Genomic DNA, 24,317 nt, shown 5'->3' with positions numbered 1-24,317 from the left:
CTTTCAGTAACGGGAACCTTCAAAATGAAATTTGAAATGGAATACTCAGCCAACTCAGATTACTAATACTGTTCTGTGTTTCCAAAAATGAAACACAACAAAACAATACAAAACCTGTAATCTACATTATACAAACCAAGAGACATAGAGATAGAGAGTGCTGTAGCTAAAGGATTGAATTTAAAGGTGTAAAAGTGGTTTGCAAAATACCTATATAATTTTAAGTGAACAAGAAACAAGAGTTGTATTTTAATAGCAAAATTTAAAAATATCATTTCCTTTCAAAGAATTCCTGAGATGCTTTTATATCTTATTTTGTACCAATTTCATTTAAAAATTGTTAGTGAATTGTCACTAAGCTAAATGGCCTTAGTTCTGTTATTAAATTGAAAGTGAAAATTATCGAAAAATTATGAGATCTAAAAACACTATTTGGGTTCTTAAATGATATCAAATTGATTCTAATGTATTCATACTTGCATGTAGTAAAATTTTTTTAAAAACCTTCTGACTTATTAATGGTTTTTACTCTTTTAAGTACCTTGCTTCATGCCCAAGCCGACTCCCTCAGTGGTTTTAGGGAGGTCACACTGTCACAGGGTCATCGGTGGACCAAGGGTCACAACATTATCTGAAAGAATGGATCGAACATGCACACAGCAATTTCAAAATACACTCGGAATGAATTGTCCTTTAACCTTGGCAGTGCCACACATGTTTGTGCCACCTGCAGGGTTGGGGGCAGTCAGAGAAATGTGTGCCACCTTGGGACATAGCGCTATGCAGTCCCAGAGTGGACGTGAAGTCATGAGGTGAGCCAGGTGAACCCTGTGTCATCTCTGTACCACCTGGAGAAGGCTTGCTCTGATTCGACACAAATTTACTTGTCAGGACCACTCCTTGAGTGGCTTTGGATTCATTTCTAATTACCATGAGAGTCAAGCAAGTGCTCAAGTGCTGGAGGGCTGGTGACAGGAGCAGGAGGTCCTCTGCCTTTTGAACGCCGCATTGTGGCCGCATTTGCAGCCTGGTTAGCCCCTGCACCACCCCAGCACTGCGTGCATCTGCCCCTCTTGGCCACACCTAGTTGCTCTCCTCTGGGCAGCACTGGGAACACCTTCGCCTGGCTCCAGGCTTAGGCTGGTGCATGCATCAGAAGCTTGCTCTGCCCAGCCCCACTCAGACAAAGACCTCTGTGTTCCCAGCCTGCCCAAGGCCTTGCAGAGCGAATGACCTGTTTACACAACCCATACTCCAGCTCCCACTCACGTGTTAGATATTGCTCCTCTTCAGCTTTCTTCTCTGCCTTGACAATCTTAGGTTCTACCCATATGGACACAGGTAGATGGATGCCTTTTGAGTCTACTGTTTAACATACAAGCTTTGTGTCCAAACTTCACTGGGCTATGTTGCTCAAAATGCACGCTTTTGAACCTCAAAGTCCTCCTCCTTGCAGGTATTTGTTTGTGAGCTTTAAATACAGTTCTTTTCTCTTGTTGAGCACTAATGTTTCTGCCAGCAGTTACTGCATGCCAAGATCTAGTCTGCATGGTGAGAGAGCCCAGAGCTACAAGACTGCAGCAACCATCAAATGACTACAGCAAAACAACTCCATCATGTGGATTAATATATGGAAAAGCTAACAGAGTGGCTGGGCTTTCCTTCATTGCTTACTAAATCAAGCCTATTGGTTGACAAGGACAAGGAGAAAAATAAGCAGGATATCAGGCTTAGAGATGCTTTCTCCTTTCACTTTACAAAAACAGCAACTTTTTAAATGATCAAATCAGACTGAGGATGTTACTGGAAAATATACTTTCAGAATTTCTGTAACTTAGATCTCTGATGTTAAATAAGATAGTGACCGCCTGTAGTCTCGGCTACTGGGGAGGAGGAGGCAGGCTGTGCCTCAGTGTGCCTCACCACCTGGGTCCAGGGCTCTGGTCTGCTGCTTCTGAACCACAGAGCCCCTCCCTTCCCCAGAGGCACTCTCATCCTCAGTCCTGGGTTCTGCTCACTGCTGTCCTCTCCGTCCACCTTGATGGCTCCGACAGTCTCTGTCCTTCCCGTCCCTGGAATCATCAGGCCCCGCATTTGTGTCCTGCAGCTCTTCCTCAGGCTGGTGACAGATACCCAAATAATACAGAGCAGGCCAGGTACAGAACGTCATTTTCTATTTACCTCTTTGAACGTCATGCCAGTCCGCTGTAGCTCTCCTGTCAGCGCAGCCTGTACCCCGGACAGATGTCCTTGCGCCGCTTTCAGCTGAAGCTTACTGGCTAACACTTTCAGCTCCCTGTGCACTGAAAGCAAGTCTCAATTTGCAGTAGTACTTGGTACTCAGTAACTGTTAGTTAAACAGAATGGCAGATGAGAAAGATGACCCTGCTGATCAGTCAGTGGGATGAGTGAGAAAGATAATGGTGAAGCTTAGTTATTTTATGTTAACTCATTGACAGGACATAGGCATCGGGCTGGGTGTTGTGCAGTTGCCCCTCCTTTGTCTTAGTCAATGATCTGACTTCATTCTCATGACTGCAGAGTAAAAGCACTGATACTTTTTAGTGCAGTTAAGGAGAGTAGTACCATAGAAGGGGCAGTAGTTCATAGAAAAGAAAAGGGATAAAGATTAACCACAAATTCTTGTTTCATTTGGCAAGCTTTTGAATAAATTCAGAAAGCTCTGCCAGTAAATGCCAAATCAGATCTTTATTGCAAAGATAAAAATAACTCAATGCCTTGACAACAATCTAATCTTTTTCAGATTTCAACAAGCGGCATTTAATGTTTTAGCCCACTGCTTTAGCTTCATGCTGTACCACAATTTCGTGTTATTAAAGATTATCTAATTCAAAGAAGACAAAAAATAACCTTACCTCTTTCCTTCTTAGTCCATAACATCTTGCTATTCAATTATGTGTTGTTTGCTTGTGCATACCTGAAATAGTGAGAAAGAATAGAAGAATAAAATTAAATATGACTCAACAGTTTTTTGCGCAAGGCAAATATTTACAATTTCAATTGATGACAAACACACACTTTCATAAAACTATTAGCATGCAACTCCAGCTGCAAAAACTGCACAGCAATATGCCTAAGCTGGTTAGCATCAAAAAAGTAAACCAATCACATTGACAAAAAGCCACCATGAACAAAAAACTATATTTAAAAAATTAACAGTTTTGGCATTCATCCCTACCATCAAGTCTTTCACTTTCTTTTTTCCATCAAAATTTAGCTTACGTTTGATGTTAGCAAGAGTTGCATTACTATTATTGTTAATTTTAGTTCTGTTTATTGCCTTGAGGGTTATATATTGTAAAATAATTTTGGTGCCTCTAGTTAATGTTAATTAGTTGTTTTAATAGCCTATAGACCTATTTGTTATGTTTTTGTAGGTTTACTTTTTTAACTATCAGGAACTTAATAACTGAGAATATTTAACATGACTCTTGTAATAGGCAAAATTACAGAGTTACTGTTAGTGTTACCTTTTAACGTTTAGTCATCCTTTGAGTCCTGCGACATATTTCCTTAACAATCATCAGCCATCAAGTCTGATAGTCTCAAAAGAAATATCAGCCCTCTACACTGCCTTCAAGGGCGGTGATATTTAGCACTGAAAATTACAAATAGAGTTTTTGAGGTTGAATCGCAACAACTGGCCGGTGACACTGATGATTTGTTTGTCAAAACAAATTGTTATCAACTACAAAAATGAAGTCCACGCACTCCTCTGAGTGAACACAGTCAAGTGAATCTACGCAATGCTTACATGTTGGATGGGATATTTAATGTGCGGGGAAACTCAAAGGTTGAAGAACTAGGCATTTAGACAGTGGTAAGTGGTAATCTTACCTCTTTATACTCCATTACTCTTTCTCACGAGAGACATGCTAATGCAAACAAGTCAATCAGAATTTGTGTTTAGCAAGATAAAGCTTAGAGGATAGTTTAAAATCCATTTATTATTCTAAATCCAGCTTTTCCATTAACATGTTATACATTAGTGTTTACTAACCATGATTCATGTAACAGTTTAGTTTGTTAACTTTTAAATTATTTAACAACCATAAGTTATTAATACATTTTTAAGTATTACACAAATATCTTAAAACAGACTTGGGTCCATTTTTGTAATTTTTAAATAGAAAACATTTTAGGCATCTCTTGAAGAAGAAATAAAGCAGGCATTTAAAGCTAGAAAACAAGTAATTCCAAATTTAGTTTTTACAAAAGTTTTCAGCTTTATTGACAAATTATGGCAAACATATTTGACAAATTGTGGTTTCCTATTTAGAGAAGCTTACACATGGAACTTTATGTGTTTTTTTTCTTTTTTAACAAATACAGGTTAAAACACTGAACAAATTCAGTTAGCTACATACATACAGTAGCTGCTTGTTTTCAACCCCATTAAAACAGCATTTAAATTAAATTTACAAACTTAATATTGAACATCTTCATCTAACTAACAGATATTAAAAGACAAGTTAAAACATCTTATCTACAACTTTATTATCAGCTAGTTCAAAAATCATATTACAGGGTTTAGCAACCTTAAACAAACTTTCTGCTAATTGGTTGAGACTCAAAATCTGTTAACAGATTCATGCTCTTTCTTAAAAAAAAGAAAGAAGAAAAAGAAAAAAAAGATTACACACAACAATGAAAAACAACCAAGAGAGTATCATCCTACTGAATATTTTGTAAACTATGCTTGCCAATGTTTCATTCAGTCTGTTCTTTAAAATAATACTAGTGTCAACGTCACCCGACAGCATAGAAGGCAATACAAGAAATATATGGGGCATTCAGGAGTGGTTACCCCAGAACAGAAAAAGCAAACAAAAGGACTATTACTTGTGTCGTTGCTGTTTATGTGGAGATCAAGGCTATGCACTGTCTGAGGTGAGGTCACGGGGGAGACGGACCTTCAATATCTACCATAGGGGTGCTCCCTGTACCCGCCTCTGGCTGACCGTGGAGGTGGCGCCTTCAAGCTGGAGCGGGTGGCGGCCCATTCTTCTGGTGCTAGGACAAGAGAAAGACAGTAACACACACATAACTTCAGTTACCAAAAAAAAAACAAAAAACAAAAAAAACAACAAACAAAACAGGAAAAAAGTCTTTTAAGACACAATCGTCACCCAAGAAGAGGAGACTCAGAGCTCTCAACCATGAAAGCTAAAGTCTTACTACTTTCCCTACAGTCACTGAAATAAAACTTTCATGTCACTTTCCACAGAACAGGAAGTTAAAGTCCTTAGATAAGTGCACATTCATTATCTGTGAGATTTCAATGCCACAAAATGGAAAGAGGACTATATCAGTGTAACCTACTATTCATTTAGCCTTTTAATACAGACCTTTAAAAGGAATTGCATGTAGTAAACTAGTGGTTGTTAGCTCTTGAATAACTTGAGAATTACATAGAAGTCCTAAACAAAAACAAAAACAAAAACTAGGAATAACTAATGCCTGTCCTGTGTCCCATAGACTGACTAGAAGACTTTCCAGGTTGGAATCTAGCCTGGTATTTTACAAATGCTCTGCAGATGATTCTTATGTGGTCAGGGTACAGATGTATTGTGTTAAACTGTATCAGACAAACTGAGAGATCAGCAGGGTGTAGAGTAGAAAATACGCAGCAAAAATAAGTAAACAATTTCTCACATTGGTTTTTCCAAATAACTCAAAAAATAAAGATGTATTTAGTACACTAGGAAGACTCCTCATTTATCTGTTTAGAAATTTTATTAACTTCAATGCTATGAAATCACATTCCAAAACAAGACACAACCAAGCTATTGAGTCCTATGGAAAATAGCTGTTGTGAAGTCTGTGACCCCATAAAATGAACCAAATTTGAGTTTGTGCTGATAATTTATGTGATTCTAGAAACTAAGTGATCTGTGTCTTTTAATCAGAATTCAGTTTTATAGTGAGCAGATTTTTTGCATTGGTCTATGGGAGAAGATGGTGTGGAATTGGAGAGGGGAATTACTACAAAGACGTAGATACAGTGACACTGACAGCTGATATAAAAGGTAGATGCAGTAGAAATATCCACTGGGAAATTTAAAATTTAAATTAAACCAAGGACAACTGACGTAGGGGATTTGCTCCTGGATAGTTCAAGTGCACGTAAGAATTAGTTTAAAAAGATTACTTATTAAGAGAAGTTTAATTGCACTCACTATAAGGCAAAGGAAAGTAATCTTTGACATAGGAAGACAACAAAAAGTTATCAATACTGGGAAAAATTTCACTTAAATGGATAAATATCAAGTTTCTGAGGATATACTTTATCATAGCATCCTAATTACAAGTTACACCAAATGATAAATGGAGAATTATGTTTTTCACTACTTAGGGTACATGCTTATGTATATTTCAGTATGTGATGGGATATAAAATAGGAACGAGAAATTAATAAATATGAGAAATGTTACCATTGCTCAGATACAGGTTTGCCTAAATCAGGGATTGGCAAACTGGCACTGGGGCCAAACTTGGCAAGGTGCCTGACTGTGTAAATAAGTTTGACTGGAACACAGGCATATTTATTTATTTGGATATTGTCCATAGATGCTTTCATGAATCAGAGGCTGAGTGGAGTCACTGTGACAGAGATTCCACTGCCTTTAAGCCTAAGATATAGTCTGGATTTTGTAGAAAATGTTTACAAACATCTTCTCTAATGTGTGTTAATTTCTTCTTGGAGGGAGTGTGAAGATGTTGATCTTTCTAATGTGGTCTTCTGAAGATACAAATTAATCCCAATATTTTGATTTTTCAACAGACATTTTGGAGAAGAATTCCATGTATTTACTTCATTTGAATTAACTAAACCTGTATTCATGTATTAGAAAGGAAAACAGACTGCCAGCAAACTTGAAAGTGCCTTCCCAGCCTTATGCAAAATAAATATTTACTCCATATCTATGAGACAGTCAAGAGTGTCAGTGCTCTTGCCCTCTGGGTACTAACATATGACTCTTTATTACTATTCTCAACAAAAGAAATGTACAGGTCTTTGCTCCAATTATTGTATAGTGTTAAGAGATTCCTAGGTTGTGTGCAGTGGGATTTAGAAGTTGCAACTACAGGTTTCAAGTTTTTCCTAGAAATGAAATTCCTGACATTCTGAATGTTCCTGGTAAATACTCCTGCAAAATAATTAAACACTCATCAGCAGGAAAATCGCCACATTCACTGCCAGATATTTTAGAATTGCAAATTGGTATAACCCTAAGGACACAACACTGAGGACTGACATGTTTAATACCAATTGACTTGGCTTTATCAACTTTTTATAGCTTACTGATGAACTAAAAACTGTTTCCTAAATGTTGGCCAACATTAAAACAGGGAGCGTCACCCTTCACTGTTGTATCCTCAGTGCTTGGAAAAAAAATGCTGTGACTAGTAAGGGTTGAATGGGGTAAAATATTGTAGGAATGAAAGGATGAAACAACGAATAAATATGGGAGCCATGAGGGAGAGTTTCCTCCAATGACAACCTAAAAAAACCAGAGTAGTAACTGAGTTGAAAAAAACTGACATTAATGTTAGAAGGTCTATAACTAGAAATCTTTTACATGTGCTATAAAGTCAGACTTCTTACTTCAAAGGTCTTGTCAGCTAAGTACCAAAAATATTTTACTACTGAATTCAATGAAAGGATCATCATGGAATCCCACTACAAAAAGTGTAAAAACATTAGGTTTCTTTACACAAAAGGTGCTCTTTTTAGTTCTCTATTTGCTTGTGAATTATACTTTGCCTTTCCCTCCTTGCTCAAGGTTAGGAAGATGAGAAATATTATTAGTTTACAGTAACTATGACTAGGAAGATTAACAAGCAGCTAAAACTAATTCCTACCTCCACAAAAGTAAGTTTTAGATTTTCTAAGCTTCCTCACTATTAGCAGAGGAAAACAATGTTTTATCTCACTTAATTCAGATCTTGGTGCTATTGATTGCATGTTCTCAATAACAACAGTGACCTGAGATCAGAAAAAGCATGATTTCTTTTTGTGATAGATTGTCTTAATTTTCGTCTCTCCTTATATCAGAAAGTTTATGTATAGTTACTATTCACAGTTGCTATGTAACACAAGCCAGTTTGGGCATGGAGAGTAGTGGCCCAGTGAATGCTTATCTAACATCATCGTGTGTCATTACATTTCATATGGTTAGTCAATCCTTTGTCACTCACCAACAATACTTAGGTTCCTGAATTTCTTTCCTTCAAGTATCAGAGACAGATTTTAGAAATCCAAAGGGATTCTAACCTAAGTCAGCAAAGGAACCTTCAGCATGGAAAAGACCCAATCACACAGAGAGATAAATTATTCCAAGGTCCCCCACAATGGAGTTTCTCTGAACTAAAAAGTTATAAAATCTTGAAGTTATAATTTTTAAATTATGTGTCCTCTTGGAATTCTACTTTTTAGCAGAGAAGTGGATTTTAAATTCTTTAGAGTTCCCACAAGTTTTGGATCTCTGACCAGTTGTTTCTAGTCCCGTAATGTTGTCTAGGTTGCCATTTTAAAAATAAAAATAATTTCAATCTGTAACAATTGGAAACGCCCTTGTCATTTTGGAAAGTGTTCTTCCTTACAGGGGAAGTAAGATGCTCTTGGCATGGAGATTATTGTCATCTGGGAACACTTGCTAAGCTATGAGTATGAGTCCAGTTCTCCTCAGAGAGGTGCTGAACAACTGCTAGCGGCCGAACTGAAATTACTGGGAGGATTACAGAAATGTGGTCCTGGAATCAGCAGAGGGGACCTTGAGAAACAGATCAGCGACTCGCAACCTTTTCTCGGCTTCCTAATTCAGATTTGAAGACACCATATTGTATATGAAATACAAATACATTCATATTTATCATATGAGTAACAAAGCAACATTAAATAAATGTTTTTCTTTACTGAAGACCCCCTACATACCAATCACTAAACTGCATCTTGAATATGAAGATAGTTTAAGGAGGCTTAGGAAGATCACAGGGAAAAATTAACATGAAATTTTACAGATTGCAACATAATTATAAGAGATATTTTAAGAAATGCTGGGGAAAGTGCTTGAACTGAACTCTGACGCTTACTCATCTCAAAGGAAGGTTTTTCTGAGCAAGTCATACTCTCAGAACACAGGTGCTATTAATTTATCTGAGCTTTCCTGTACTAATTTTCTTATAGCATCCAGCCTTGTCTCTAAACTGTACCCTTCCATCTGCGAGGAGAGAGGTCTGCAGTGACAGGTACATCGGGAGTGCACCATAAATGTCTCTACGCTACTTATAAAGGGCACTACTGAACAACACCGGTTTTAAACTCTATTATAGAAAATAAGCAAAACAAATATTTAGAAAGGTGCTGTTAGCAATTCAGTTGTCAAACTCCATGTATTTGAGATATATTAATATTTTTTTTAAAAGTTACTCTTTTTGTAAATTAACAGACTGCTGGTTAAATTAATAGACCATCAAGTTTCACAGAATGCCATGCATACATCTCGATTATATGCTAATAAGCATTGCTGAGGGGCATCTTATTTTGATAAAGGAGTATAAATTATCAGATAATTATTTTTGTGCACTCAGTGTTACTCTAGTGACTTTCGAAGCTGCACCCTCAAATTCTATGTTCTTAGCAGAATCAGGGTTGTTATGTGGGAACCACATTCGCAGTGGGAAGAAAAACCTGGATGATTCTTAAAACTGCAGAACTGTATCCTCTCTTCTAAATTCTTAAAAATCAAAGTCTTTGGGGAAATATGATGCATAGGAACAAAGGGCATTTAGGACAAGTCGGCATTATTGAATAGCAGATGAAGGAAACTTTTAATATTTATCTTTCATTAAAATGTCACGTTTGGAGTCAGTTAATTTTAGAGGTCAGTTCTGAAGGGATACTGTGGAGATTATTACCACGAGGACACAGCCTGTGGCACACTTTGCTAGTCCCAGGTGGTGCTTCGTTTTTCTGAGATCTGCAAAGGAATCTCAGAAAAAACCAAAATGGCTTTTAAATCCACAACAAGGAAAGAGGGCTGCTCTTTTTACTTGAATTTATTTTTGGTGCTCTGTAAATCAATATGCAGAAACCACAACTAAAGTATGAAACTACATAAATCTCTGCATCACACACTGCTAATGTCTTGGGTGTGTGGCCATTTGGAGCACTGCGACTCGGTTGATTAAGATTCATCCTAGCCCGGAGCCGCTCAGTTTGTTGTTCTCAGTTAAGTTTATTATCTCTTTGAGGAATATTATTGTATCTGAAACTGTACTTCAGATATACGCTATGGATTGCTTTAAAGCTATTTATTCCCAGAGAAACTATGTTAGGCTGAGATGTTCTGCTGTTGTTCTCAATTTCACCCTCAAAGGGGCAAGGGCAAGCGAGGCATTTTGTGTGTGATTAACACAAACTCACAATTTTCCCGCAAGGCAGGTGTTAATACTGCTCGCATTTGAAAGATGAAGAAACTGTAGCTCACAGAGTCTAGTTGCTGGGAAGATGCAGGGTTTTTTTCTGTCACAGTTTATCATTTCTCCCCCATCTCTTTCATCTTATAGAAGTTTCTGGCTTCCTTTTTTCCCCCTTTTACCTCTTCATTTTTCCCTTCTTTTAATTTTGGCTAGAAAACAGGACAATTCATTTTACTCCCCTTGGATTATATAATAATTAGTGATTCCTACAACAATTAATTAGCTACAGGAGTGAAGTTGCAGTTTTAATTTTGTTAGCATGAGAGCCTGAATTTGTTCTGGGTGATCTCAGCGTCCATCCCCCTGCCAGTGGAGCCCAGGGTCCTTGCCTGCTCTGAGTGATCTGAAGTATTAATGGGATTCTGGAACTGAACGACTAAACCATTTTATCCTCACAGTTTGTATTCCCACCATTTGTAGATGCTGAGGGTAATAAAATAGTACTGCTGGGGAGAAATACAGGTGACCGGCATCTGCGTCCACAGATGAGCATGTTGAATTATGCTCCCGAAGAGGAGTCATTAATTTTCAGTTTCACCATCAGTTATGCTCTCAAGAAATTCAGTTAGGTTCTGGGAAGCATTTACAGCTTTCATCACTCTTTCAAATTTTTAATTAGATGTTCTTCATTAGAAAAAGTATCACTTGGGATAATCCATCCAGAGAGTAACAAAGGGCTGGGCCTTTCTAAGTACTCTGTCTCAACTCTGGAATCAGAGGGTGAACATACCAGGCACTCAGTAATTAAGTGTAGAATAGGATTTCCGAGTGTTTTATGTCTGCACTTCGGCTCCATAAGAGGCTACTGGCTTCTTTCAGGTGAGTGCCTTCACCAGAGCGCTCTCAAGGGTCTTGTGGCTGAGCCTGAGGCCAGATTCTGCCCTGCCTCTCTCTAGGGAGGGCCCTGCTGCAGGTCTGCTAACAGTGACCATAGTGCGAATTGTCACCAGAGTCTCAGCTGCTGACACGTGTGTGTGCCTGGCTCAGGTGTCTCACAGTCAGCTTTCCCCTAAATTAAACCCATCTAGGTAGTGACATAGTTCAGTTCTTTGTGTCCACATACTGGAATGACAGCAGAAACTCTGGACCTGGAGGCTGTGTGAACTTCCCTGGCCGGCAGTGCTTTGCTGGTCGCGGCACACTGACTGTCACAGGAGGGCAATGCTCAGTCTCCATGCTGGGGACATCCCAGACTTTTCCTCTGCCTCAGTGTCCCTCCCTGCGGCTGGTTCTGGTGTATCTTTTTGCCATAACAAAACTGTGCACATGGCACTCTGCTTATCTATGAGTTATCCTGGAAAATTACCAAATCTGAGTGGGCAATGGGAACCCCCTGATTTAGATATGGCTGGTCAGAAGTAAGAGTGGCATGGGGTCCCCAGATTGGTCACTGGTATTTAAGAAGAATTTTGTGGAGAACAAAGCTTTATCTTATGAAGTGTAGCCTGACCCCGTGCATTCTCCTGGTTTCTTTGCTTGCTACTCCCATCCCCTCAGCAGCCCGAATCTTAGCTTTTTATCCATGATGGGCCCTGTCTCTGCCAGAAGTTCGGGATGCCAAACACTAGCTGGGGTGTCTGTCTGCTGCCTGCTGCTGTGTTCCCTGGGACATGAAGGGACTTTCCGTGAGCTCTTCCTGGACTCCCACAGGACCCAGAGACCGAGCTGAACATTCTGCTTGCTTTTTTCTGACACATCTTGTTTACCAACTAAGCTGAAAGTTTGACAGGGCACTGGTGTGGTTAACTCATTTGTTCATGACAAAAGGACAATGACAATAAGTCACCACTAAGTGTAAATTGTTTTCAACAGGTATAATTTCTCAGCAAGCCATGCCTGTATGTGTGTATATAGAGAATCAGCTTTCATTGAGTTATTCATCAATAAATTATAGCATATTCTATAAAGGAAGTATGCCACATTTATTTTAGAACATGTCTTGATCTTTTTTAGACTCTATGCTCTTTTAATAAATGTATCTCCTCAAACTCTAGAAATGCTGTGAAGGATGCCTTCTCCCAGGGTGGCCTAACTCTTAGATATATACTTTCTTAGTTGGAGTACTTCCATGTGGGCAAGAAAAATTTTCCCATTTCTATATTTTGTATTTATACTTTGTGTTTTAAAAGCAAAGCTTTTTCTATATTTTCAATATAAATCCATATCATATTGAGTAGACTTTATTGTACTTGACCTGTCCACTCTAAGATTCTGGCAATAAGCCACTCAACTTTCTTTTTCTTCCATAGTTAAAAAGACTGAACCATTAACTCAGTGGAAAGGAAAGTGATAAAATTACTTTCCTATGGCTTGTTTTAAGTCTCAACAAGAGTGTTGCTAGATGCAAGCAAACTATAATTTTTTGTGGACTCTATCTTTTGAGTCAGTTTTAGAGAAAGTAAAGTTTGAGATTTAAGTGTTCAACACACAAAAAAGCAGTGACTTATATTTTCCACTACTTAAACTTATAGCTTTAAAAGGCAGATTTAAAGAACAGGTTCTATAATGGAATGCTTGGTTACTAAACACTGTGTGTTGTAAAAGTAGCCTGTGCATAAACTGTAATGCCTATCACAGGATGGAAAAGCTCACCACAGATTTGCTCATTCACCTTTCCAGTGTCCTGCTAAGCAGAGACTAACAGGGAAAACTGGATTTCAAGAATTTGGCCTTGGGAGAGGAAGTGTAAAGACATTTACCAAAGGGTAGATATTACTTGTTAGACCACAGCAGGCTTTTAGCCTGCTCCCCATATGCATCTGACTTATTCCGAACTTCAGCTTATATAAAGTAGGACCAGCAAGGAGAATTTTAAACAATTCCGATGACCAGTTCTCTTCTCCAAAGGTTGTGACCCAGCTGCTTGGGGGTGAAAAGTAGACATTAGTATTTTTTCCAAGCTCACCAGGCAATTCTAAAATGCATAATCAAAGCTAACAATCTCTAAAATATAGAGAAGCAGGTTCCAATTTTTTCTAAAATTGTTAATTTTGGAGTGCATAGTTCAAAACAAATTGAAATTGCAAATATAACTAACCTAAAATTAGCAAGAATAGCCATAAAGTAATGATGCTCTGCTCCTTTTGATTGTACTGTGCTTAGGCAATGTGATTGGCATCTATTATCAAGACTAATCTGATCAGATATCTAATTGGAACCTCTGAAACAGTGAAAGAGAAAATAAGCTAATTTTAAAGCTCATTTTACAACTGAATTTTAAGATCCTTTGGAAGCATAATTTTGCTGAGTCTTTCTTACTTTCAATTATAAATAAAGTTTAAAAATCTACATTAAAATTGAATTAATAACTCAAAGTGGCATTTTTCCTCAGCAACCTATCATATACTGACTTCAATCTTAATAAGTGCCAGGAAAAATAAATTATTTGTATACACTGCTTTTTAATGACTGAAAAATTCTTATATTAAGAAAACTCATCTTCTTTTATAAAATCAATTTTCCCAGATGTATATTTCTCTTTTCTATTAAAAACAGTCTTTGTTGAAGCATGTGGCTATCGTAAATGCCAGTGGTTTTATTTTCTTGGCTGTCCTCAGATTAATCAATGCAGGGCTCATTTTCACACTGGGATAATAATCATTCTCACCCTTCAACATGACATGAATGTGCTCCTGTCCTGCAATTGACTTGAAGTGAACACTCCAATGCCCTAGAACTCGGCACACAGACTCCTTTTGCTTTCATTCACTTCGAGACATGCATTAATATCATCCCCCTGGCTTCCACAGAGCTGTCATCTAGAATGCTGCTAAAGAGTGGGTGCATAATTAGCTCCCTTCATACATTAAATGCATTTAAATAACCACTCTTCTCTGAGAAGATAGTGCTGCTGTTCGTGTGTCACTGTCAGTCTGAGAGAATGTAGAGGGTATTTATTATGTGAAGTATTGCTAAGCCAATCCAGTGTATGCATTGTATTTCAAACGCATCCTCATTGAATTATGAACTACTCAGATGTAGCCAAAACAATTTTAGTAGCTCTAATAAATTAGGAAAAATTTTTAAGTGCATACACTGATTTGGAATTTGCATACATCAAATATTTATGCTCTAAAATTAAATTCAAGCTATATAAATGCAATGTATGTGGAATATATAAATGTAGACCTAATAAAAATCTACTTAATACCAAATACCTATTCAATGAATATCAACACATTACATATCAAAAGATTTTCATAATAGTTACATATATGATTTAGTTACATTCAATATTTAAATGTTAATATTTACCTTGTTGCAAGAAAAAAATCATTTAATAATTAATATTAGATTATCTGGAGATATCTTCAATAATTTTTGAGGAACCCCAAAAAAGGGTATATGCTTTTTTTGAAGTCCATATATTTGTTATTTCAACAATGAAATATGGGCCAAATGACAAATACAACTTCAGTCTGTTAATACACAAAATACAATGTAGGGATGCAAGGCAGGCACGGTGGCTTGTGCCCATAGTCCTAGCTACTTAGGAGGCTGAGGCAGGAGGATCACCTGGACCCACAGATTTGAGCCTGGTCTGGGCAACAAACCAATATCCCATTTCAATAAATAAAACTATAATGTATTAAAATTCAGAGTGAACTGTCAAGTTGAAGGATTAGTTTTTTATTTCTACTAGTTTATTTCAAATTGTATCTGAAGGAAGCTTCAAAGAGAGATTCCATCCCTGCCTCTTTGGAATGCAGGCCCTGTTCCTTTCCCTGGATACCTGCCTCTCCTCCCTTCCCAGGGCCACAGACTCTTCCTACCCAGCAGAGCAGAACAGGAAGGCATGTGGGCGACTGGCCCTAGCATCCTCTGACAGCGGCCCATGTCGGGGAGGAAGCCAGGAGCTCGGGAGTCGAGGCCACTCCTCTTGCAGAAATACACATTCCACTGAGATTCCACACTACAGCAACGGCACAGCCAGAATGCCATGGGGAAGGATTACTAATTCAGACAGGGAGTGAACAGCGAAGTAGAGGTATAAGGTGTACATTTTGGAATCAACACTACTGATGTAAAAGACTGCACAGCTCATTAAAAAGAAGATACACACCGATATTAGTCAATACAGAAATTCGCAGAATTAGTGAAAAACATCAGTCTATATTTGACTCCAGTGGATGCTCATGCTCTCCATATGTGCCTTTACATGGTACCATTTGCCCAGCTGCTTATCACGGGATGAGCAACCTGCTACCAACTACCTAATGCCTAGCACCCACGGTCCGACACCTGATGCCACAATCTGAGTGCCCTCGAGGTGCATTAACTGGGGTCCAGATGCTGCTGCTAAGCTTTACCTCCCCTCACCCACCCTGGCCCTTGCTATGGGACGTGAGAACATGAAAATTCTCGGGTTTAAATCTCATGATCACATGCACTGACAGTACATTTTTTTGTATTTTGGTTATGCAAAATAGGGTGTTTAATTGTGATAACACATGAAAAACATACTTTGGTGTTTAATTGTGATAGCACATGAAAAAATATATGAAACTATTTTTTTTGATCAAGGAATGATACTAATGATTGAAAAGTGGAAAAAATTCTATGATAGGAAAAACTTAAAGGGATTTTAAATAGCTTGTGTTGTGCTCTCATTTTAAGTAAAATATGCATATTAATGGTTAAAATTACTGACAAAAATATAACAAACATAAATTATAGATAAATATAGCAGTATAATTCAAGTGATTTAAATTTTGTTCTTTCTATTTACTTTTATTTTCCATACTGTATGTATATTTCTTTTTACAGTAAGAAACATGGCTTATCTTCAGGTTAATCAAATTTATGTATCTGCTTATATTGCTAAACCCCTGTGGCAGAAAGGAATCTTATTATTAATTGTGGTACTGAGAATTGAAATCAGCACTCTCACAGTGAGCTGGAAAGACACCCATCCCTTTATATTTTTTATTGTTTCTTATTTCTGAGGTGGGTCACTAAGTCACCAAGTTCTAGGCTATGACTGAACTTGTGATCCTCCTGCCTCAGCCTCCCAGAGTGCTGAGAAAACAGGTGTTGCACTGCGCCTAGCTAGACATGAAAACGTCCACTTTGGATGTGCATTACTGAGCACATTGATGCTTTGGTTGAGCATTTCAGACCTCTGTTCCTGGAACCATGTGTTCCCAGACAGACCACACTGAGCTTGCAGGGGAGCAGGTGGGGTGGGGCAGGGTCCTGGCATCTGGCCAGCACATGTCTCCTCACACATCACCCCTGATGCGAGCTGTGCCATGGCACAGGCAGCCACCCATTGTTCAGATTCCTGTCCCCAGCCTCCTGAATGTGATCCTCAAACCTCAACAAAATAAGCCATTACATTCATCCTGAATAATTATCTCCCAACAGGAAAATCAGGAAGAACTTTCCAGATCCAAATGCATAGAGGATTAGAATATTAATATTTTCCCACAAAGAGAAAACACATGTTGAATATGAGGAGCATGCTTGAACTTACGGTTGCTCAATAAAGGTGACAAATTGGCATCCAATTCCAGAGGTTAAACAAAAGATAATGGCACTAAAGAATGGTCTGTATTTATACTTAACTGTGTCTAGTCTTGCAACATTGAGAATATGACCAATTGAGCTGAAATACTAGTGAGTAAATTGCTGCCTGACTAATACTTTCTTTACTCTGGTAGTAAAATCCTTTTCTATATTTTCCTCGTACGTTCATAAAGACTTTATTGGCTACTTTCTTAGTGCACAGAATTGCTGGCTGGCAATTTGATCAATGTGATATCTGGTGCTTATGGAAAGCTAAGACTTCTATACGAAAGTGGGTTATTCTTCTTTAGGTGTTGATTCATCAAGAGAACCAGGCGACTGCAAAAGAAAAAGGTAAGGGCCATGGAGTCCCAGAACTGAACCTGGCCTCCCTAACACGCCACCTGGCTCTCCATTAAAAGGTTTGAGAAGCCCTAATTTATATGCACACGCTCTTCCTGTTGCTTTATGTAATATTAACATTACGAATATAAATAACTAAGAAATGGAAATTCTATCTCTCATGAATTACCCCATCAGATGTCACCAAATTCATCCCCGCCATAGATGTAAGGGCTTGTATTTAGGTGAAGAAGAGCTCATGAAAGTGATTTCGCTAAACTTATGGAACAAGTATAGAAAATAATGACTCTAATTTGAAAATGAAGATTCCAGTTTTCAAAATTGCTTTAAAAAGAATAATAATATAGTTCTCATTTGAATGTAAGCTTCAAAAGATTTTTTCACTGCATTCTCTCTAGCATTGAGGACAGTGCCTTACAGATGTTAGCCACTAAATAACTTTATTTTGTTTGGGTTTTTTGAGGGGTATACTGGAGATCAAACTCTGGTTCTTGCACTTGCAGGGTAGGCGGCAGTACCACTGAGCTAAATCCCTGGTTAAATAACTATTTATCAAATGCGTAGTGCTCTGTAACCTTGAATAAAACTATAAAAGTTTAGAGTACTTGATTTCCAAACTCTTCTAAACTCACATGGTTTACCTGCTGGGGCAATTTACAGTATGTGTAGCCATACATTTTATAACTGCACACAGCAGGAACCTGGGAAGGACAGTTTGGGTATCCACGTACTCCTAGCGCCAGCAATGTCTACATGCAAACAGTCAAACGGGTCAGAGAAAAGCCACAGTTGCATCTTAATTCATCTATGATCCTCAGTGACTAACTGAGCAACACATATCGCTTGAGTGCTGCACAGCGAATAATGTGCGTGGAACAACAGAAATGCAGATGAGGACAGGCGAGTTGGGATGGTGAAGAGAATTAGCGTACACACACGCCTGTCATCACCTCTGGTAGTTGGGGGACTGAGCCTAGGTCCTCAAGCATGCTGGGCAAGTGCTCTGTCGCCCTCTATGGTTTCCACTAAGGATTATTTGTATTGCCTCTAATCCTCTTCCTGTTACTTAGTTCAGAGCCAGGATAGGTGCTCTGTGTGTTGTGCAGCAAGGAACAGTATCCCACCCACTGAGGGTTTAAAGCAGAAGCTGAGCCTGGCAGCTACGCTCTCACCTTGACTTCATCTATGTTGTTCAGTTTCCTCTTAAAAATGGAGATGAAAACCCTTAGTCGAGGAGCGTATTATAAAAAACTACAGGAAAGTGTGTCTGAGCAGTCAGCCTGTGACCAACGGGGTGGTGACGCTGGGGTGCTTCTGCCCTGCTTCTGCGCTAGGCCTGGGCCGCTCAGTTTCTGGCTGCAGTTCCAGGGGCGCTCCTCCTCCTCTTCCGCTCCCCACCCCCTTTCTCCACCCTGGTGCAGCGCTACAGCCTCATCCTGCAGAGCCCCAACACAGGCAGCGCTCTATGCACTCTGCCTTCTGGTTGCCAAAAAGAGAAGCAGAATTCAGGGTACAATTTCAATAAAAATCCAAGATGGCAAACATTTCTGCCAGCATCACTTCAATGGGGGCAACTTGCAGCACTGTGTATGCATTTTAAAGAGCTGGATACCATACCTCAAAAACCAAGTACTGTATCAGCACCTCACAGACACTTGCTACATCTCTACTGGACAGGATTATGATTAAAGTGGTACATTTAACTGAAGAGCACATTTTAAAATTAATTTCATAGAGTGAAGTGCTTATTGATTATTAATTCTTACAAGTCAAGCATTACTTGGCACTTTTAAGATCAATTCATGCTAGAAAAATAATTTTAAAGTTAAAGTACTTTAAATGTATATTACTCTGTGGTCTTTGTGACATGGAATAGACACAATGTTGTCGTCAAATCACTCAGGCAAAGGAAGTGAAACATGGAAGACACTATTCAGAACACTCACACTGGCTGTTGAAAATGATCTACAGTTGTGATTGACTTTTGAAGTTTGATCAAAATGGATCTGTCCCATTTAAAGGTACTGGCTCTTTATGCCAAATCTTACCCTGGAATTACATAAATCAATTTATCCTGGACTTCTGTGAAAACAGGGGTAGGGGAGAAGTAATTTCTGAGTTGGCAGTGACTGATAGATGCTCGGATTTCTCCGTTTTTGTGAAGGGAGGGTCTTACCGTAGCTGTCATAGGCATCCTCACTCACTCCGTGGCTGTACTCATAGTATTCAGGCACACTGAAACAGATGTAGACAGCAGTCAGTGTTACCACAGGCAGGTGGATGCGACCCAGAAACTCCTGTGGAACTCAGTCAAAATGTGTGCTCAGGTAATATCCCAGGAGCCCTGGGCACAAGACACTTCCAAAGAGATGTTCAGCGAGAAAAACACAAGTTATTGACCAGAAGTGCTATGATTTTTTTCATGCTACTTCGTCATTTCTTTACCACTGTCTTCCAATTTGATAAATCAAGTTTCCTCTAAAACACAAGTATAATACTTCAAAATTTCTCAAGAGGAAAGACATAGGGATCCATTGCCAAGAAAAAGTGCTGCCTAAGTTGACAATCTGGTGAAATGTGGATGGCTTTTAATGCTGTTACCTTGAAAATACACATTGCAAACATTCGAGCTGTCATCACACCCCCCATCACTGCCAAATCCCCTCCATGCACTTTTCAAACAGATCAGTGATTTCTTTTCAATCATTGATTTCCTAAATACTTCCACATTTCAGCAGCTGTCAAAAAGTGCTCTTTTATCTATTTGTTACTCAGAGCATACCTCAATCCCCACCCACCTGCCTAGGTTCCTCAGTCTGTTCCCCTCTGAGGCTTCTTTCTCTCAGTTCCCAGACACTTGACTGTGCTCCATGCTGGACACACCGCCCTCCCATGTGTCTGCCCCAGTGACACCCCTTCTGTGCCTTCCAGCAAACTCACTGGGAAGAGGTGAATCCACAGACCCTCCCTCCACAGTCTGGAGGCAGCCAGCCCGGCTGTTGTTCCCGCTGCTTCTCTAGTCGGGCTCGTGACGTTGTCAGTCAGTGGACTTTAATACCATGGCACACTGTTGGTCATTCCTCGTCCTTCAGACTCTTGCCTCCTGAGACCTCTTGGGGTCTCTAAACCCACATCACCTCTGTGTTCTTCTCTCCTAGTTCCTTCCCATCTTCCCAGCCAGCTGACCCTGGATAGCCCTGGGACCCCACTTCCACAGACTTCCCCTGGGCTACTCACACTCGCTCCCCAGGTGGCTCAACTGATGCTGCTCTACTCTGAGGACTTCCAAGTTCCACCTCCACCCTCAGCTCTGCCCACTGCTCCACTCCCATGCACCCCATGTGCATTTCCATTTGGATAGAGAGCTGCACATACCCAAGTACAAAAGAGTCCCTCATCTTTCCAACTTAGTTCTATTCCTTTTGCATTCATCACATCTTTATCAGAGACTCCACCTTAATTAGTGCTTCTTTTGCCAAAAACCATGGGATTTTCTCTTTTCTCTGAAATCTAATGTTCAATTCAAACAGAAATTTTTTCACTTCAGCTTCAAAATATATTTATGACCTGGACATGGCTAAACAGAGTCACAGCCATAGCTGTGGTTAAAGGCTACCAGCACCTCTCACTTTAATGAATACTGGTCTTGTGCCTTGCTTGCTGTTCTTATTGTCCTCTGAGAAGTCAAAGTCATTTTTTATAGGTCTAAATTAGATCTTCTGAGTTCTTTACTAAACACACATCAGTGTCTTTTTATATCTTTCAGAAAAAAAAGAGAAAAATTCTAATTTGCCTATGTAGTTGGCTTCCCCAGTGTGTCCAGAGTCCCCTCTCTGCCACCTACCCCTTGCCCACTCAACTCTGGGCATGCCGGGCACGACATGTTCCCTCAGCATGGCAAATGCATGATTGTGTCAGACTTTTTATTTCCAGTTCCTACTTCCTGTCAAAGTCCTTTTCTAGCTCCTGATTGTCCCTTCTCCTATCCTTTGATCACTCAGCCCCGGAGAGGTTGACTTGCTCCATCTGTGTGAACTACTCCCACATGCATCCTTCAATTGTTCATCCTATATTTCTCAGTCACCATCATACCTGTTATATAAACACGTTATATATTTGCCTGTTTATTTGGTGGTGCTTCCCATGTGTAAAATGTAAGTTCTTTGGTAGAAGACTTAGTCTCTGTTTATTCACTGGCTGGCACTGTCCCAGGCTGATTTTCTGGAATGTTTGCCACATCATGGCTGCTCAAAAAATATTTATGAAACAAAAGAATGAATTGTTTCTAGGAGGATTAGATACTATTTAAGGGAGTAGCCTCATGTAACTGTGTCATAATTTTTAAAAAGTATTATGTAAAAAGTGAGAAAAATAAGTTAGTATTTGGATAAACAATTCCTATATATTTTTACTCTTATTTTGGGATCTGTAAATACATATGTTTTCCCTTCAAAAAGCTCTGTGATTTAAAGCTAGATGTCAGTCAGTTGTCTTCTGTGTGAATCTTAATTCATAAAATATCTCAAGATTACTTAATTCTTTTATTTATTTGTACTTATATGGATCATATTCAGGGCTTCACGCATTCAAGGCATGTGCTTTACCACTAAGCTACACCTCCAGCTTCCATTCCTTTTATGTGCAAAAAGTACAGAAAAAAAGTAGCTTAATATCAAATACCAAACTGTACAAGGTCTGAGTATGGGGTGGATGCCATAGACGGGGGAAGGAAAGAGAAGAGTCTGAAATTATGTTCTCTGATGTAGTAGCTGTTGGTATTGCTCACAGAAATCTCAGATGTCTCCATAGATTAAGTATTAAAACCTTCATCGACAGTAAAGGAACAAGAAGCAAATAAGGGAACAAAAATCTACATATTAGGGGTGAACAGAGAGAAGTTGGATTATCTTTATCTTCCTGGGATGCACTTTATAGTGCAATGATTTCAGTTTTCATATAAAGAAGCTGGGGAAAAAAGATTACATAGTCCAGCCCTCCTTGCTCAGAATATTTACATGCAAACCGTGCAGTAAAAGCACATGGTATTGGATCTTCTCCCCATCCTCCTTAAAATTGCACAGGGCCGTGCCATTGGCTGCTGGCTGAATGTTTATGTCTTCTTTCACACACTTGTCTTAATAGAAATGATTCAACCCAATCCAGAATCCTCACATGGATGTAGCACAGTCCTAAGAATTGTTACATTACATTAAATCCATAGAAGACCACGGAAAAACCATCATGCAAAAATAACTTAATAAGCAGCATTCCTGTTGGTAGGAAAAAGACATTGCCATTGATACCAACTTCTTCCTGTCTTTGTTACAATCAATTTTTGAGTAATCCTCTGATTACATGTCCCAGCATGTGCTGGATAAAACCAGCAGCACCAAGCGCAACCTTGTGATATTATTATATTTATAACTGTATTATAATTTCTATTTTAATTGATGAAAATAAGGGGAAAAAAAGAACAGCAACAAGAAAGACCATACTCAAGAAGCTGCAGTTACTATCAGAATAATACTTATACAAAAGAAGGAATTCTAACTTTCAGAACTCTAAGAAAGGAAAATGGAACCTAATGGACATTTGTAAAATAATGGGTAATGTAAAATGAATGGAAGATGATGGATAATAATCACAATGGACACTATAGACTTCATAACTTTTCAGTATCACTTCTCAGTTTTTCCATGGGAAATGTTTTACTTGGGTAAATAACTTGAAGGTAGTGAATATATCCCTCAACCACCCTTTCAGCTTGATGTACCTCTGTGACTAAATTAGGAAACATGGGATGTGTGCAAAGGTAAGTGTGGCAACCAATATCATTTCTGATTTATGGATAAGCTCCTCATTTTGGACTTGAGTTTCTTCACCTTCATAGTGATGATCTAGCATTTATCCTGCAAACAAATACAATGCCTTAGGGACCATGGACTAAAACAGGGGGACATCTGCCTCTAAATGATAACAGGAGTAGATTTATTCTACACTACTGCTTACTGCCAAGATTGTTGAGACAAATAAGTATTTTAAATATTGTTTGAGAAACTGAATTTTGAGTTTCTTGGTCACAATAATTTGGTTGATCATATAAATTACAGTTCTACATATTCAATATGTAGAAGTGTCGGCTGCCATTAAAGTTCCAAACTATGAAGTATTAACGTAGTAGAAAACCGGAGGGTACTAAGTGAAATAAGATTACAGAGTAGAAAGCAGATGGCTCTTGTTATGCTCTTGCCAGTGACAATTTGAAGGCCAGCAGGCCTCACATCCATCTTATACCAGGGAAAAATGAGCAAAACCCCACTGTTAGTGATCCTTGCTGTTTTTAAAAGGTTTATGAGGGATAAGAGCTCAAATCAGAATGGGACACTCTGCAGGAAGAAATGAAAGTGAATGGAACTTTGCTAGGAAGGCTTTTCTGCCTGATTTTGTTAGTTTTATAATTTAAATTGCTAGAGGGCTCAGAATTTGAGATTTAACAGTATTAGAGAAGTCAGCTGCTTTGTGTTCCAATAGTAAGAGATAGGAAGTGTTGCTTAAAGATGTCTTCACACTTCCCATTGGTCTTTGCTAACCTACATGATTCTAAGAACACTTCTTAGGCCTCCCAACATGTGCCGGCAAGAAACATGCAATAAACATTGTCAAGTCTCCAAGGAAGACACATTCTACTGTACCAAACTCAGATGTGGCATGGATAAGTGGATAAGTCTAGTTATCCAATCAGCGTGAAAAAGGACCTTCCAGGAAATCTGGCACAACTCCCAGAAAAGAGAACCAAGCTTGCCAGATGCACTAATAAAAAAACTTATTTCACAGTTTAATCTCCACTTGGCAGGACTTTGTAGCTGTTGTCCCCACTGTCTGTCCTAAGTTTCCTTCTGCTTTCCTAATGACGGCATCTGTAACAGTCACTCTGCTCTTTT

The 24,317-nt window shown here is 38.9% G+C and overlaps 1 protein-coding gene across 32 annotated transcripts in view; it reads right to left on the bottom strand.

Annotated features, from left to right (window-relative positions):
• Khdrbs2 (KH RNA binding domain containing, signal transduction associated 2) overlaps window positions 1–24,317 on the bottom strand; it is a 570,923-nt gene that overhangs the window by 35,059 nt on the left and 511,547 nt on the right. For 17 of the 32 annotated variants that reach the window (XM_087205165.1, XM_021259405.2, XM_087205160.1 and 14 more), the window contains 3 exons: window positions 19,553–19,611; window positions 3,492–5,034; window positions 542–2,938 (listed from right to left, as the gene is read on the bottom strand). In XM_087205165.1, coding sequence (XP_087061291.1) covers window positions 4,937–5,034; window positions 19,553–19,611 — 157 coding nt within the window. In that variant the 3' untranslated portion in view covers window positions 542–2,938; window positions 3,492–4,936. The remainder of the gene's footprint in view (window positions 1–541; window positions 2,939–3,491; window positions 5,035–19,552; window positions 19,612–24,317) is intronic. The other 15 variants (XM_087205161.1, XM_087205185.1, XM_087205164.1 and 12 more) reach the window with 14 other exon arrangements.

This window comes from Heterocephalus glaber, unplaced genomic scaffold (assembly GCF_053883595.1).
Source record: "Heterocephalus glaber isolate CG9 unplaced genomic scaffold, H.glaber_assembly_v1.0 deba00000594, whole genome shotgun sequence".
Lineage (NCBI taxonomy): Eukaryota > Metazoa > Chordata > Mammalia > Rodentia > Bathyergidae > Heterocephalus > Heterocephalus glaber.
The sequence above is the reverse complement of the archived record's forward strand: the minus strand, read 5'-3'. Positions and strand labels throughout refer to the sequence as shown.